We start from the raw sequence: 14,207 nt of genomic DNA, 5'->3' as shown, positions 1-14,207 counted from the left end.
CGCACTAGTGGATGAAAGAGGCACTGCAGCATGGGATGAACGCCGGAAAGTGTCGCAGTACCCGCGGGTCGACCATGATGCCCAGGAGAGGCTGGAGAGGAAAGCGCGGACGACGCTCCGCGCTTCAGCAGGCCTTGGGGAGCTCCGGAGGCAGATCGGTGGCCGACACGCGGTACTGCACCTTGGTGTTGGTGATGGCGCCGTGCTTCTGGCGCAAGTGAAGTCGCAGCTGGCTTTTGTGGCGGAAATGCAGGTTACACTTCTCGCACTGGAGGGCAGCAGAAGCAGACTGTCAGCTGTCAGGCAACCCAAGCCCCAGAGAAGGCAAAGTGCCTGGGGAGGGACTCGCGCGGCTCCTCCCTGGGCTTCTACCCGGACGTGAGCACTGTGGTGCCACCCGCGCCCTCCCCTGGCTCGACCTGATTTAACGGCAGGGATGCAAATCCTACCCAAAGGCATCGTTCAGGTGCCGACTCCCCTAAGCGAGGAGGCGTTTCTGAATCTCTCTAGGATAAGAAGAACCCCTCTTTCCTGCGGATTCCAGATTTATAGCCTTGTCACACAGCCGTCCTTGTGCATTAAGCAGCCTCATCACTAAACTTTATAATCTCCCTAGTGCCTAGGAGAGAGGTATGCAATAAACTGAATGCATTTAGACAGATGTACCAGACCAATCTAAATTCATGGATAGTCTAGACTCTAGGATATTTCTATCAGACTTATATTCTTTACTAGGACATATCTCTTAGGTTTGTCAGAAAAGCGTTAGCAAGGAGAGCTGCGTTTTACTTTGATTTGATGAATGCGTGGTAATACTGCTGCTGGAAAAAGTTACTTCAAAGTAAAATGGACTAAATGTAATGGAGTGACTTAGATCCGACCCTGGGTCCACAGACAGGCACGTTTAGATAAACAGTGAGCAAATCCAAATGCAATACAGACTTGTACTACTGCATTAGTTGTGGCAAATATATCAAACTGTGGAAGATGTCAAATAAAACGGAATTTTCTGTTATAACCCTTGCAAACTTCGTCTAAATCTAAAACTATTCTAAAAGAATAAGTTTTCTAAACTATATTCAGATACAGAATATGTTTTAAGGTAAAAGGATAAATAGATTTAGGAAATTAATACATAGGCCAGGCATGGTGGCGCACACCAATAATCCCAGCCCTTGGGAGGCTGAGGCAGGAGGATTGCTATGAGCTCGAGACCATCCTGGGCTACATAGTGAGTTCCAGGTCAGTCTCAACTACATAGTGAGACCCTGTCTCAAAAAACAAAACAAAACAAAACAAAAACAAAAGAAAAGGAAATTAATAAATAAAATGAGCAAGTCAGTGAGTAAAGAGCCCTGGTATTAGGAGACCCAGGTCCATCTTCAACTCTGATATCTTCTACATCTAAAATTCTAGCAAATCAGGATACAGAAGATACTTGTTGTATTCTCATTATGTGCATGACCTATCCTGAACTGCTTAACTTAATATTACCACTCTATAAGGGAAGGGCTATTTTCAGGTTCATTTTATATATGAGGACATTAAGGCACTATGAAGATAAATAATTTGCCCAAGAACAAATAATAAGCAAGCAGATATTTGCTCAAAGCCTTATAAACACGTGAACCAGAATTTGCAGGGTAACCCCTGAGATGTGGGTGAACCATTCTCTCTTGGGCCCCATCCCACCCACAGTGATTGGACAAAACGTAAATAAACCAGCGCAGTTCTGTTCCAATAGCATTATGTTCACTGAAATTTAAATTTCATATAACAGTCTCACAAAATACTATTTTTTATATTAAAACTCATTTTTAGCTCATGGAATATTTAAAAAGTAGCCTGCAGGCCATAGTTTGCTGAGATCTTGCTGTGGGACAGACAGATCTAGTGGCCTGGTCATAGCACTGTGCTCTACAGCTGGCCCTCTCTACTTTCTTGAAGTGGCCTTTCTCTGATTTTTTGTTTGTTTTTTCTTAATAACATCACATTTTTCCGATTCTCCTCCTACTTGTAAGATAGCTCCTTTTCAGACACTTCAGCTGCTCTCAAATGTACTGCTCCCTCAGGGTACAGCTGTGCTGTAGGCACCCAGTAAGTATTTGTGGAATGAGTGAAAGGGCCTCCGATCTATGCATCCACGGGCTGGGCTGCTTTCCTAAGGCCTGTGCCTCTGCTTTACAGAGACCTAGGCTGAAGTCCAGCAGGGTGTGTTTGATAATCAGGACCTAATCCTGGACTCCCAACCCTTAGTTCAGCAGACACCTCACTGTGTGCCTGAGATTGGCGCCATCAGTCCCACTGCTCCCCAGCCAGCCACAGAGGAGTACGCACATGGTAAGGTTTCTCTCCAGTGTGGATACGCAGGTGACTCTTCAGAGTCTGAAGGTGCCGGAAGCGGGTCCCGCAGATTTCACAGGGATACGGCTTCTCCCCGGTGTGGATGAGCACGTGGGCCCGGAGATGGGCCACCTAAGGAGGAGCACAGCGTGAAAGGCTCTGCTGGGGTGGGCTGCACACCCTCCTCCCACTCACCAGAGTGCAGAGCCTGCTGGGGTCTGCTCACCACGCCTCCCCACTCACCTGTACAAATCTGGCTCCGCAGGTTTCGCATTTATAGGGCTTCTCTCCAGAGTGAATTCGAGTATGGGTTTTCAGGTTGGCTGGCCGGTTAAACTGGGCCCCACAGATGTTGCAACGGTAGGGTTTCTCACCTATCATTAAAAAAAAGAGAGAGAGAAAAAAGGAAAGCCATGTCAGCGGGAAAGGTCTCCCATGGATTTCAGGCAAACTCCCACCCTCTGGGGCTGCCTATGCTTTCCTTACTCTTGGGAGATGTAGAGAGCAGAGGGTCCAGGATCGGCCCCTGGTGGCCCCCTTCCTCACACACATACTGGCCACCTACGGGGGACCAGGCCCAAGGAACAAGCAGTGGCATGGTGGGGAGAAGGAGGCATGGGGTGAGAGGGGGCAGATTCAGGGAGCCCAGGCTTCAGGACCAGTGCTGTCACCGGGGTCACCTGCCTGCAGGACTTGGGCAAGATTTTGCCCTTCTCCGGGCCTCAGTTTCCCTCTCTGGATCTTCAAGGCTAATTCAGAGGACCTGGGAAGGTTCTTCTGCCTCCTCCATTGGATAAAACCAAGGCCACCGATCACTGACTCAGGGAGGAGATGCATTCGGTCTGCTCTAGTTTCTCCCTTTCAGAACAAACATGCTTCTCCGCCTGTGGCCACTACCGCTGTACTCCATTTGCAAGCGGGCTGGGGTCTGGGTTTGAGCAGAAGCTCAGCCAGAGGAACCCAACCAAAGAGCTGCGCCTTCCTCCATGGAAAGTTTCTGGGGGAGGAGGCCACTGAAAGATCTAAGAGAGTAAACTGGGGACAACAATCAGGTTGTGTGGAGCTACCAGGTAAGGAATGTGAACTGATAGGAAACAAGTCTCCGGAAGACATTAAAAGGACTTTCACATTTCCCTGGCTTTACGAAAACACGACACTTTCTCTCTATCAGCCTCAGTTTCTTCTCCTGTGTGATGGGAATAACCCTTCTGACCCCAGCAAAGGCAGAGAAGCAGGACAGAGCCTCAGAGGAAAGACACAGCATATGGGGAGTGGACAATGCCCTCAGCAAAACAAAACAGGTTTGAGCTTCTCATTCGGGCCAGGACAGGGCCTGCTCCCTGCATCACCCAAGCGAACCCCAAGGCCCCATGCTGCTGGCTCTAGGATCTCTGCCATCCTCCCCTAAGGATCCTGGAGGGCTGAGGTGGGGTGGGCCATACCCGTGTGGACGGTCTTGTGGCTGGCGAGGTTGCCCTTGTAGCGGAAGGAGGCCTGGCAGCGGTCACACTTGTAGGGTTTGTCACTGTGGGTCTGCAGCGTGTGCCTCTTGAGCGAGGCCTCCTCAGAGAAGCGGCAGTCACATTCATTGCAGAAGAAGGCCCCGTTCTCTGTCGGGGGGCAGAGGGACACCACGTCAGAAGAAGGTAAGGAGGGAGGTCATAAGGGTCCTTCTCCTGGAGCTACCCTAGTGCCAAGCAGAGTCCCAGAGCCCCCAACTAATGCTCAGGGGAGCTCAGAGAAAACGGCCAATGGGTTTTTCGTTTGTTTTTTTGTTTGTTTGGTACCGGGGATTGAACCCGGGATGTTGCACTTGTGAGGCAGGCGGCAGGAACACTGAGCTAAATCCCCAGCCTGCCGATAGGATTTTATAGTTTTCTTAGCATTAAGATTCTCATGCATGGAGGAGAAAGGAGACAGACTGAACAATAAGGTAGAGGAGAGAAGTGCAAACCAACAGTGTTCAGAGGGTCTAAGCCAGTTTGCAGGAGGCTCAACAGTTTTTCCTTGTCTCAGGACCTCTGAGAGCTCACTTTCCTTATCAGTACAGAGTTCGTTTACATGCATGCTCAGAAGCTCTGGGGCAAGGCCTCTGACCTCTCTGAGCCTCTCTCTGCCCTCTATCTCCAAGTCAGGATAATAAATCCCTCTCCTGCCTGCCCCACAGGAACATGTTATATAACACAAAATAAATCACAAAGCATTGTGGGGACGTGAGATACAGGTCAATTCTGGGTGTACTTTGAGGTCACTGAGCTAGGAGTTGAGGAGGACATCTCCACGCTCATCCTTGCACCTCTCTGGATTTTATGTCTCCGAAACACTTCTGTGACCTTGGGAGACTAAAGATGATAGTGGAAGTAGAAAGAGGCTTAGAAAAAAAAAGGGAACTGGAATGCAGAGCAAGGCACATAGCTGGGGGACAGAAGGGGACAGTCCCTGCTCTCCCCTGACTGAAAATCTGTGATCCCGGGTCAAATCTCTCTGAATGAGCAACTAACTGATTTCTTTTTCCTCTTGCTATAAGCGTTTGAAAATGGCATGCCACGGTGAATGAACCCTGACGATGTATGACTGGGCCGTAAAGCAACAGCCAGAGTGGGAGAAGAGTTAAACCAAAACTGAGGATCACCAACTATCCAGAAACATGCATTTCACCATTCAGTTCAACTAACTTCACTCAGTTGCCTCCTACCTTCGAGGGCCTCACTGGGACCCACAGAGATTGCTAGAAGGGCTGAGGTCAAGTGCTTCTCCTCAGAGAACCCAGACCTAGCATGGCAGAGAAGGCAAGCTCTGGGGGCACGAGCCAGCTTCCTGGCTACCTCAACTTTTACTTTTGCTTTGATTTCACCACTTACTCCAATACCTCATCCCCAGCTCTGGCCACCCCGGTTTTCCAAGAGGGGAAGAGTAGGGTCATCCACCGGGGATGTTATGTGTCACGGATTTCCATTTCTGGTTCTGGACAACAACGCATATAAAAGGGAAACACAAAACCCTGGGGCAATTCCTTCTCTCCAAAAAGCAGAGGCAGGGAAAGGGACTCACCACAGCTGGAATCTGAGTACTCGGACTGTGTCTCCCCCATCTCCTCGGGGAATGTGGGCCCGGCTGTGTGGAGGCGCATCTCTGCATGCTGCGGGGACTGAGAGCCGCAGGACGTGCACTTGGGGGCGTGCAAGTAGAGAGGCGAGTGCCCCTCGCTGCTTCGTGGAGAGCCTGTCAGGGACCTGCAGACAGGAAGAAAGAACCTCAGCACCTGGGCTGGGCGGGCCAACCCACTTCAATTCCCTGCGTCCTGCCCTCTCTGGGTCAGGCAAGTCTAAGGCCCTGAGGCCTCTGATCGCTGCCTCAGAATAGCATCTGCAGCGTCAAACAGAGCCCAAACCCCTCTCTTGGGCCCAGTTGTTTTTCCTTAGGTAGTGCAGCCAACACCTCTCTTGTTTTGTTTTGTTTTATTTTTTGGTACCATGGATTGAACTCCACAAGTGGCAGAACCACTGAGCTAAGTCAGGGAAGAAGGAGGATCTGTGGCCATTGTCAAGAGCACAGGAAGTGCCTTTGATTTGAATTTGCAGAAGACTCTTCTGCCTTGGAAGGGAATGAGCTGTCTTGTAAAAAGCACACTGAAGTGAAACATATTGCCTCACGTAGGCTGACTCACTCAGTAGGCACTGGTTCCACATCTTTAGGAGACTCAGCATTTTCAGCAAAAGAAGAACACACACAGCCCCTGTGGCCATCACAAGCTACAAACCCAGGCCTCTCCCCAGGAGATTCCTGCGCTCAGACCCTACCAGCCTGTGAAATCACCTGTTCATGATGTTATTGAGCCGGCTGGCTTGGGGGATGGTGGAGTCTTCCCCGCTGGCACTGAGCTTGGTTGGAGACTGGAGGTCAAGGTTCTCGGGCTCCATGGGTGGCTGGCAGACAGGCGGGGCAGTGTAGGCTCGTGGGGAGAGGTGGCCCAGCTCAGCCTGCTCGGGCCCCTCTGGCTTGGCGTTCTGGTTGAGACTGTTGAGCACAATGAACTTGTATTTCTTCCAGTTGCAGGCTTTGGGGTCAGTGGGACTCTTGGCTGGAGGGGAGCCAGAGGCCTGAAGGATGCAGGCATTCTTGCTGCTGCAGGACTCAGTGGGTGAGTTGGGCTGGCAGTCGGATTTCTGGGGGCTCTGTGGACTAACCAGACCCTTCCGGTTCAGGGACGCATTTGGGGGCTCGAAATGCAGGGCAATCTCATCCTCTGAAGAGGGTCTCTCTTCTTCTTTGCTGGCCTTGTCACAGGAGAAGTATGGGGCACTCCGGGCCGAGGGGGCCGCAGGCTTGGGGCCCTCAGTCACACTGTAGTGCATGTCACCTCGTGCCTCCTCTGGCACCGTCTCCTTGGGCGAGTAGAGGCTGCTGTGGCACACGCTGGGGGCCACCTCCAGAGCCGGCCGGCTGTACTCACTAGGGACTGGCCTGGCACTGTCGCAGGGGAGGGCACGCTCCTTGGGGAAGGGGTTGGCCACAGGCATCCGAGCATCTCGCAGCTCCTCATCGGAGAAGAGGAAAGGGCTGACCGGGAGGTGGCTGTACATGGCGTAGGAGGCTGGCGGCGTGGACAGGCCACCATACAGGCTGGGAGCAAAAGCTCTACCCTCACACCCCGGAGGGTTCCTCAGCGGCAGGCTGCTCTCCACCACTTCCCGACCCCGATAGGCCATGATGTCTTGAGGCATCAGCATCCGGCTGTTCAGGAACTCTTCACGAGAAGGCTTGATGGCGGAAACCATCTCGGCTTCACTGTGGGAGAACAACACCGGGAACAAGGTCAGAACTGTTAAGCAAATGACCTTCCAGGGACACGGTTATATAATCACATCTGTGAGCGGGTCAGTGAGATGCAGGGAACGTGGCTCTGGAATAGGGAAACGCAGACAGAAGACATCTACACGAGAAGTCTGATCATCTAGCCTACAGTGGGGGGAAACTGAGGCCCGGGGAAGGGAGCAACTTATCCAATCTGTGCTGATTAGACATGGTTTTTGAGTGTAAGGCACATCTATATTCATATCTGTGAACTTGTAACTCTTCTGAAGTTAGAGAATTCAGTGGCTTTCAAAGCGCTTATCTCACGCAGTTCATGCATGCAAAATCCTGCAAGGAAGGAAAGGCAGGAATTTTACACACATAGGAAAAAGGAGGGAAGAATTTGCACAGTATACTTGCAGAGGGTCATAAACAAAGTAGTTCCCTAGTAAAGGAACAACTTGCCCCATATGCTAGATGGCTTCGTGGGAAAGTTTATGGTGAAGAACGGGCAGGAAACGCCAGTGCAAAAGCCCTGGATTGCAAACCCACCTGTGCTCTTGAGCAGCTGTAGGACCAGGAGCGTGTTATTTAATCATTCTTAGCACGGGCCTGACTTGTAGAAAGTGCCCATAAATGACAGCCACGATGATCTCACTATCATTATCATCCACAGGAGACAAAAGACTCTGCTGTAGACACTTGAAGGGACATTATTATGTGTGTGGGGTGGGGGGGATAGGCCAGCTCAACATGCTCACAGTTGACAGAGCTAAAACTAGGGAGACAGATTTCAACTCAACACAAAGAGGAGCTTTCTGACTCTCCAAGGGGGCTGTGCAGCTCCAGGAACACTTGAGTTCTGGGCTCAGCTCAAACACAGGCTGGAAAACCCTTCTGTGGAATAGGGGTACAATCTCCCCAGAGCAGCTGGGTCAAATGGTTCAGAAAATTAAGCCCCAAGTCTCTGTTCCACTCAGCAAAGCTCTTGACTTCTTTGTCCTTGAGGTTCCTCACCTTCCAATGAGGATTATGTCTTACCTTCCCTTGGGTAGGGACTTGTACCCAGTGAACCCAATTTAACTCCCCATGTGTCTTCCCTAAGTAGCAGCAGGGGACCTAAAAGATAAGTGAGGCAACCCCAGAGTGTGGTAGGGAACTAAGGACTAAGGCATGCGTATGAATAGTCGTGGCAGAAATCTAAATGAGAACTAGAATACATATGCAAACAGTAAAAGACAAGGAAGGTGTAAGAATAAGCAGAGTGCTCAGAACATAGAGGAAGAGCTGACAGAGGAAGAGTGGTAATCAGGAAAACTTCCACACGGAGGGGCAATTATCCAGTCCTGGTCTGGCAGGATGGATGAGAAGAAAGGGCATATTAAGTGACTGGGAGGCAACAGCGGGGGGCAATGCACAGGGCTTATCTGGACAGCTGTGGGGCGTTATATCTGCCTGGAAGGTGAAAGTCAAAAGCGTGCGATAACAGTGGAATGGAGGCTGTGGCGTAGCACGGAGAACCAAGTTTTTCCACAAGCACGAGGTATCAAGGGGTTCTCGAGAACCACCTCTTCTGCCTCCAAGTCTTGCACCTAGGTGGCAGCTTACCTGGCCTTGATAAACTTCCGGCAAGTGTCCACAACGTGCTCCATCTGCAGGTACATAGCGGTGGCCATCACGGCCATGATGTTGCCTTCCCGCAGGTTGAGCCGAGACGTGTACATGAAGTCCAGGAGGATGCAGAACCCCTCAGGGTTGATCTCGGGATCCAGATTGATCACACTGAGGTTGCACTTCCGCTGGTCTGTGAAGATGCTGTAGAACAGGCCACTGTAAAACAAACACAGGATCCGCTCTTGTGGAAACAGCAAACCTGTGAGCATTGGTAGCCGCTCAGTTCACTACCCGGGGCTTCTCTCTGGCTCTTTCACCACTATCGGTTGTGACCCACATTTATGGAGCGTGTCCCCAGTGCCCGAACTCCTTACATCCTCTACATACGTCATTATCCTGCGTTCCTGGAAGGTAGGCACCGCCACTCTCCACCTTTTTCTGTGGGAGAACTGAGATCTCAGCGGCTAAGTAATATTCTCAAAGTCACGGGGCTTGTTTTGGTTTTAGTCTGAACTGTGTGGATTGGCAGAGTTAAATTTAGTACACATTGGCAGTAACTATTCTTAGTCTGCATCTTTGGTATAAGTAATTCCCTACTTGTTGCATTGCATTATCTTTCTTTTTAAAAATCTTTTTTTTAAGGAGTCAGTTGGATATGGTTGCCAAGTAAATTAAAAAAAAAATATGCCTATAACTGCACTTTACCGCTTTGCTACAATCCACAGACAGTCAGAAGGTCAGTTATTCCCAGCCGATTCCAGTAGAAACCTCAAGCCATGTCCCCAGGTCCCAAGTTGTCTAGTGGAGACAACCTGGTACTCAGCTGAAGAAGGTACTGAATTGAAAGCTAAAATTCTAGGTCGTCATCTCACTTACACTCCTTCTAGATGGTGAGGCAGACTTTCACCAATAAATAACTACCTTGGCTAAGACCCTTAACGTCTCTGCGTCTTGGCTTCCTTACCTGTAAACAAGCAGGAATGATAACGCCTGCTTTAAACACTTATGGCAACAATGAATGTGTCTCAGGGCTAGCAGGGTGCCTGGCCTGCGCTGAGCCTTGCCAGACATTAGCTATTATTTTTATATCCCTGTGATTTTCAGTTCTCTCCATTACTTAAAAGAAAAAGAAAGTTCTTGTAAAAATTGCATACATTTTCCAACCACAACAGGGATGTCTCTGTCTACATCGTTTTACCTGTGCCTTGCTTTTGTCACCCACAAAATGGAGATATAGTGCATCTATAGCAAGGAAGGCTACCAGGAAGATGTAGGGAGATGATTTAATATAATGTTGCTCTGAAAACTTGAACAACTTGCCCAATATGAAGAATTAACTGTCTCGCTCAAATGCCTAACGTATTCTGAACACCCATGGTGACACAGTTATAGTATAAAATATATAGTTACAGCCCAAAAGACCAAGAAATTGCAGATCAATCTGCTTAATTTAGTTAAAGATTCTCTGTTTCTTTCTTTTGTTTGTTTTTTTTTTTTTGGTTTTTTGAGACAGGGTCTCACTATGTAGTTGAGACTGCCCTGGAACTCACTGTGTAGCCCAGGCTGGTCTTGAACTCACAGCGATCCTCCTGCCTCAGCCTCCTGAGTGCTGGGATTACAGGTGTGCACCACCACGCCTGGTAAGACTCTCTTTTTCCTTTCCCCTGGTCAACTGAAGTCATTCTCCCTGTTTGTCCCAGACACATTCTTTCTTGTGGAAGTCTACAAACTCTTCCCCCACTATGGCCACGGAATAGAAACTCTTTTCCTTTTGAAAAGCATATTTAGCCATTAGTTTCCTGGGAGTTACAAAGCCAGGCTGTGTTCTGTGACCTGGACACACGGGGGACATCAGCCCACAAGTAGCAAGAGGTCTGCTCATTCCGCTCGCTGGCTGCCAGCACCTCCATTCCCGTGCTAGTAGTTACCCTTCCTTCCTTTGCAGGCCCTCACCTGCAGGCCATGAGGACTGTCTTATGCGCTCTGAACTGTTCACGGCCGACCACAATGACAACATCAGTCAAGATGTCCCGGCTCCGGAGGCGATTAAGGTTGAGAAGAACGTCACTGGCATGGCGGGTGAACTGGATACAGCTGTCAGCCGGTGAGGCCATTTTGTCTTCACCTGAACAAAAGAAGTCAAAATCCTTTTAGTTCTCAGGAACCGTCCTTACCAGGGGGACCAAGCAGGTGGCTTAGCCTGCTGAGGTAGGGCAACAATTCCGGTTTCGTGTGTTTGATCGTTGAAAAGCTCATAACCTATCTCTGGGTATTACTCTTCAGAGCTATAAAATATAGGAAGCTGTGTAGGGGGAAGGAGGAGGCAAAGAGTTTGCTGAATGTTTTTCCCACACACGAAATACTCTGCCAAGCACCAAGAGCCAGCAAGTGTGTTACAATGGAGAGAAACTTTATTTTGAGGGCTACCGGGCTAGCTTTTCCTTTGGCCAGCTGTGTGGCTTGGGCCAGGTTATTTACTCTTTCTGGGATTTGCTTTTCCAAAATGGGAACAGTAATAGCTATAGTTGTTGTTTTAAACATCAGAGATAGGTGCTTAGACTATAGTAAGTTCTCCCCACCAAAAAAAATTATAGCTATTTTCATCAAAATCTAATTTCATTATCCCAGCCATACTCTGTCTCTCTCCGTTATTGGGCCTCAGAGTAGTTTTGCTTTGTATTTGAAATACCTAGCACCAGCACATCCTTAGGGCATGGTAGCAGCAGAGTTAGTCTGAATAAAGAAACAAGTCAGGGAATAACTGACCATAAAACAGTGTTAAAACGTCATGCAGGGGGAAGGGGACAGGGGCTGGAAGAAATATAGAGGGAATTGCTTATCTTTGTCTCTTCAAACAAAAGATGTCAAAGTTCACAGAAACGCATGCTTTGGCAGAATTAAAAAGGAACAGTTTGTCCACAAAATGTTAAAGCATATAATTACATCTACTTACCCAATGCCTTGCTTCACAGTGCAAAATCTTGCTTAAAAACTGCAAAAAAGAGAAGAGAGCAAACAGAAATTGATTTAATGAATGTAAGATTGTCCACTCACTATAGTCTTATTTTAAGACACACGTTTTTCATATTGCTTTGATAGTTGCAGCCTGCCAGCTGGTGCGGTTTCACCACAAGCTAGCAAACATATTCCAGTTCTGCTCTTACAGAAACAGCAGGCACTCAAAGCTCTGTGACACTAACGTCTTCACCCAGAGTACTGGGAATGCTGCTGCGTACGTTAACTGCAGGGACATACAGATTTCCTTTCTCAAGGTAAAATGTTCAAACTGTCCAAGGGCCATTTGAGTTTCTGGGAAAGAAGCAATAAGAAAAACATTCCTTTCACTATCAGTGATAATATTTCTTCAGAGGCTAAAAACACTGGACAGTACTCAAAACCTGCTAAAATATTATCTTTCAAGTCTTAGAATGAGTCCATGAGGCTGAAAGACTCAATATCTTTATCCTTATTTTACTGGTGACGAAATTGACCCAAGGGTTCAAGTAGCTTGCCTAGGACAAAGAAGTAGGCAGTATTTCCTGACTCTCTGGAACATGTAAGACAGGATACAGAGTCTACCGAACGCAGCCTAGGATGGCATGTCTTCACATTCCTGGAGTATCTTTGCCCTCTTTCCCAAAGTTTCCTCTCCCTTCCCTCTCTGGACTATGACCAGTCAGAGTGCCATAGCTTCCAGTGTGTACTTCTCCCTCCTGGTGAAAGATTTAACTGTGAGGTTTAGCTGAGAACCGGCCGGGGAGCACTAAACCTTAGAGAGATTTAATAAAATATGTACTCTCTCCAAATCGGTTTCTCTAAAACAAAACTCAGGCAAGGCATAGGTATAAGACTCTGCTTTATGTGGGTTGTGAATAAAACAAACCATATCCTCTGGGAACTCTCTTTCTCCATTTGAGAAAGCTTAGCTCTTTAGAGCTATTTTCCGGGGAAAAGGGCCTGAGGCCCAGGGAGGTCATGTTGGGTCGTGTAGATGGTTACCGGCCTGGCCCTAGGTCTCCTGGCTCGGATTCCTGTCCTCTATCCAAATTGGCCTACGTGCTGCAGAACATGCAAGGCAGCACCCTGAGGTGGGTGAATCTCATTTTTAAGTTCCTTCCCCCACGCAGATAACTCTGCTCCTCCATTCCAGGCGGCTGAGTCTTACCCAGTGAGCACTCTAAAATGAGAGGTTTCCTTGAGTCTGTAACCAGACACACTGACATTTCTCTGTGGTCCCAAATGCCAGTCACTCAAGCTCATCGGCTTCAAGGTTGTGTGTGCATGTGCGTGAGTCGGGATGGGGGAAGGACATGCGGGAAGGCACAGGACAGAAGAAGAAGCTCCCTCCTCCTCTCCCCATCCTAACTCAAGATGGGTAAAGACAGAGATACTAACGCGGTCCTAGCCAGAGCTCCTTGGTCATCTCCTTGGAAAAAGAATGTTGAAGACACATGAAGTTTAGCGACTCCTCTTCCTTCATGGAAGAGGTCCTCAAACATTTCTGGAATACCCCGGCTGTCCTTCAACTGGTTTTCAACTGCCAGCTGTCTTGTGGATTTCCAATCCCAGACTTGGAACCACAGGAAGCCGAGATTTGCCATTTCACCATGGCAAGTGGCAATGACTCATTTCAGATGCCAATTGAAACAAACAAAACAGTTCCCCCATGTCCACTGCTAGCTCAGACTTCGGCTTTTCGCTTTAAGCCTCTGCTTGCCTGAACAAAAGGAAATGCAGCACAGCTGGCCACAACCCCACGAAGTTCACAGCTTTGCACACTCCCCTTGTGTGTTGCAGATATGGAAGCACCCCTGGAATTTGGTTTTGGCCTTTTCTTTCTACAGACCACTGACCTTTCACCCCCATGACTGTATCTTGATAACAGCTCTGATTTACTGGAGAGAAAACTGGGACTAAAGCCTCACCCAAGATCTCAATGCCAATCTTTCACAAAGTCTTGGACAAAACTCCCCTCTCCCAGCAGCAGCCACATCGGTGCCCCACACAAGACTCAACCCACAGAAACAACCATGCAGAGAACAGAGCCATCGCCAGGGACTAAAAACTGCAGTGCTCAGACTTGGACACGACTCCCCCGGTCCCCCCAGAGGAAGAGCTAATGGGCTTCCTACACCTTCCTCTTCCGTCTGAGTTTTCCTTGTGTATATACCACGGTGAGGAGGCCGAGTTTTTAAAGGAGCTTCTCACGGGAGAAGAAAAAGAGAAGTCTCCCCGCCTCTCCAAAAAATGGCAAAAAGAGAAAACAGCAGAAGTGAAAAGGAGCGAGACCCGAGCAGAGAGGCGAGGTTAAGAGTGAGCAAGCGATCCTTTTCCTCCCTCCTCCCCTGGGCTGGGACCAGGCAGCGCTCTGCGCTTGCTCGCTCCACACAGCCACAGCCCGGGCGCAGCAGGGGGGCCGGCCTGCGCAGACTCGCCCACCCCAACGTACCGTACCT

General features: G+C 49.0%; 1 protein-coding gene across 5 annotated transcripts in view; it reads right to left on the bottom strand.

Annotated features, from left to right (window-relative positions):
• Nucleotides 1–6: 6 nt before the first annotated feature.
• The window catches only part of Bcl6 (BCL6 transcription repressor), a 23,056-nt gene continuing 8,855 nt past the window's right edge, over nucleotides 7–14,207 (bottom strand). The window contains exons 1-10 of one of the 5 annotated variants that reach the window (XM_010624137.3): nucleotides 12,917–13,549; nucleotides 11,705–11,743; nucleotides 10,705–10,876; nucleotides 8,746–8,967; nucleotides 6,160–7,131; nucleotides 5,395–5,576; nucleotides 3,786–3,953; nucleotides 2,587–2,717; nucleotides 2,338–2,475; nucleotides 7–268 (exon numbers count right to left, since the gene is read on the bottom strand). In XM_010624137.3, the coding sequence (XP_010622439.1) occupies nucleotides 125–268; nucleotides 2,338–2,475; nucleotides 2,587–2,717; nucleotides 3,786–3,953; nucleotides 5,395–5,576; nucleotides 6,160–7,131; nucleotides 8,746–8,967; nucleotides 10,705–10,865 (2,118 nt within the window). In that variant the 5' untranslated portion in view covers nucleotides 10,866–10,876; nucleotides 11,705–11,743; nucleotides 12,917–13,549 and the 3' untranslated portion in view covers nucleotides 7–124. Of the gene's footprint in view, nucleotides 269–2,337; nucleotides 2,476–2,586; nucleotides 2,718–3,785; nucleotides 3,954–5,394; nucleotides 5,577–6,159; nucleotides 7,132–8,745; nucleotides 8,968–10,704; nucleotides 10,967–11,704; nucleotides 13,550–14,207 lie in introns of those variants that run through there. The other 4 variants (XM_010624138.2, XM_010624136.3, XM_010624140.3 and 1 more) reach the window with 4 other exon arrangements.

The sequence above is a fragment of the Fukomys damarensis genome, unplaced genomic scaffold, assembly GCF_012274545.1.
Source record: "Fukomys damarensis isolate Sample0158 unplaced genomic scaffold, DMR_v1.0_HiC HiC_scaffold_12, whole genome shotgun sequence".
NCBI classification, from domain to species: domain Eukaryota; kingdom Metazoa; phylum Chordata; class Mammalia; order Rodentia; family Bathyergidae; genus Fukomys; species Fukomys damarensis.
The sequence above is the reverse complement of the archived record's forward strand: the minus strand, read 5'-3'. Positions and strand labels throughout refer to the sequence as shown.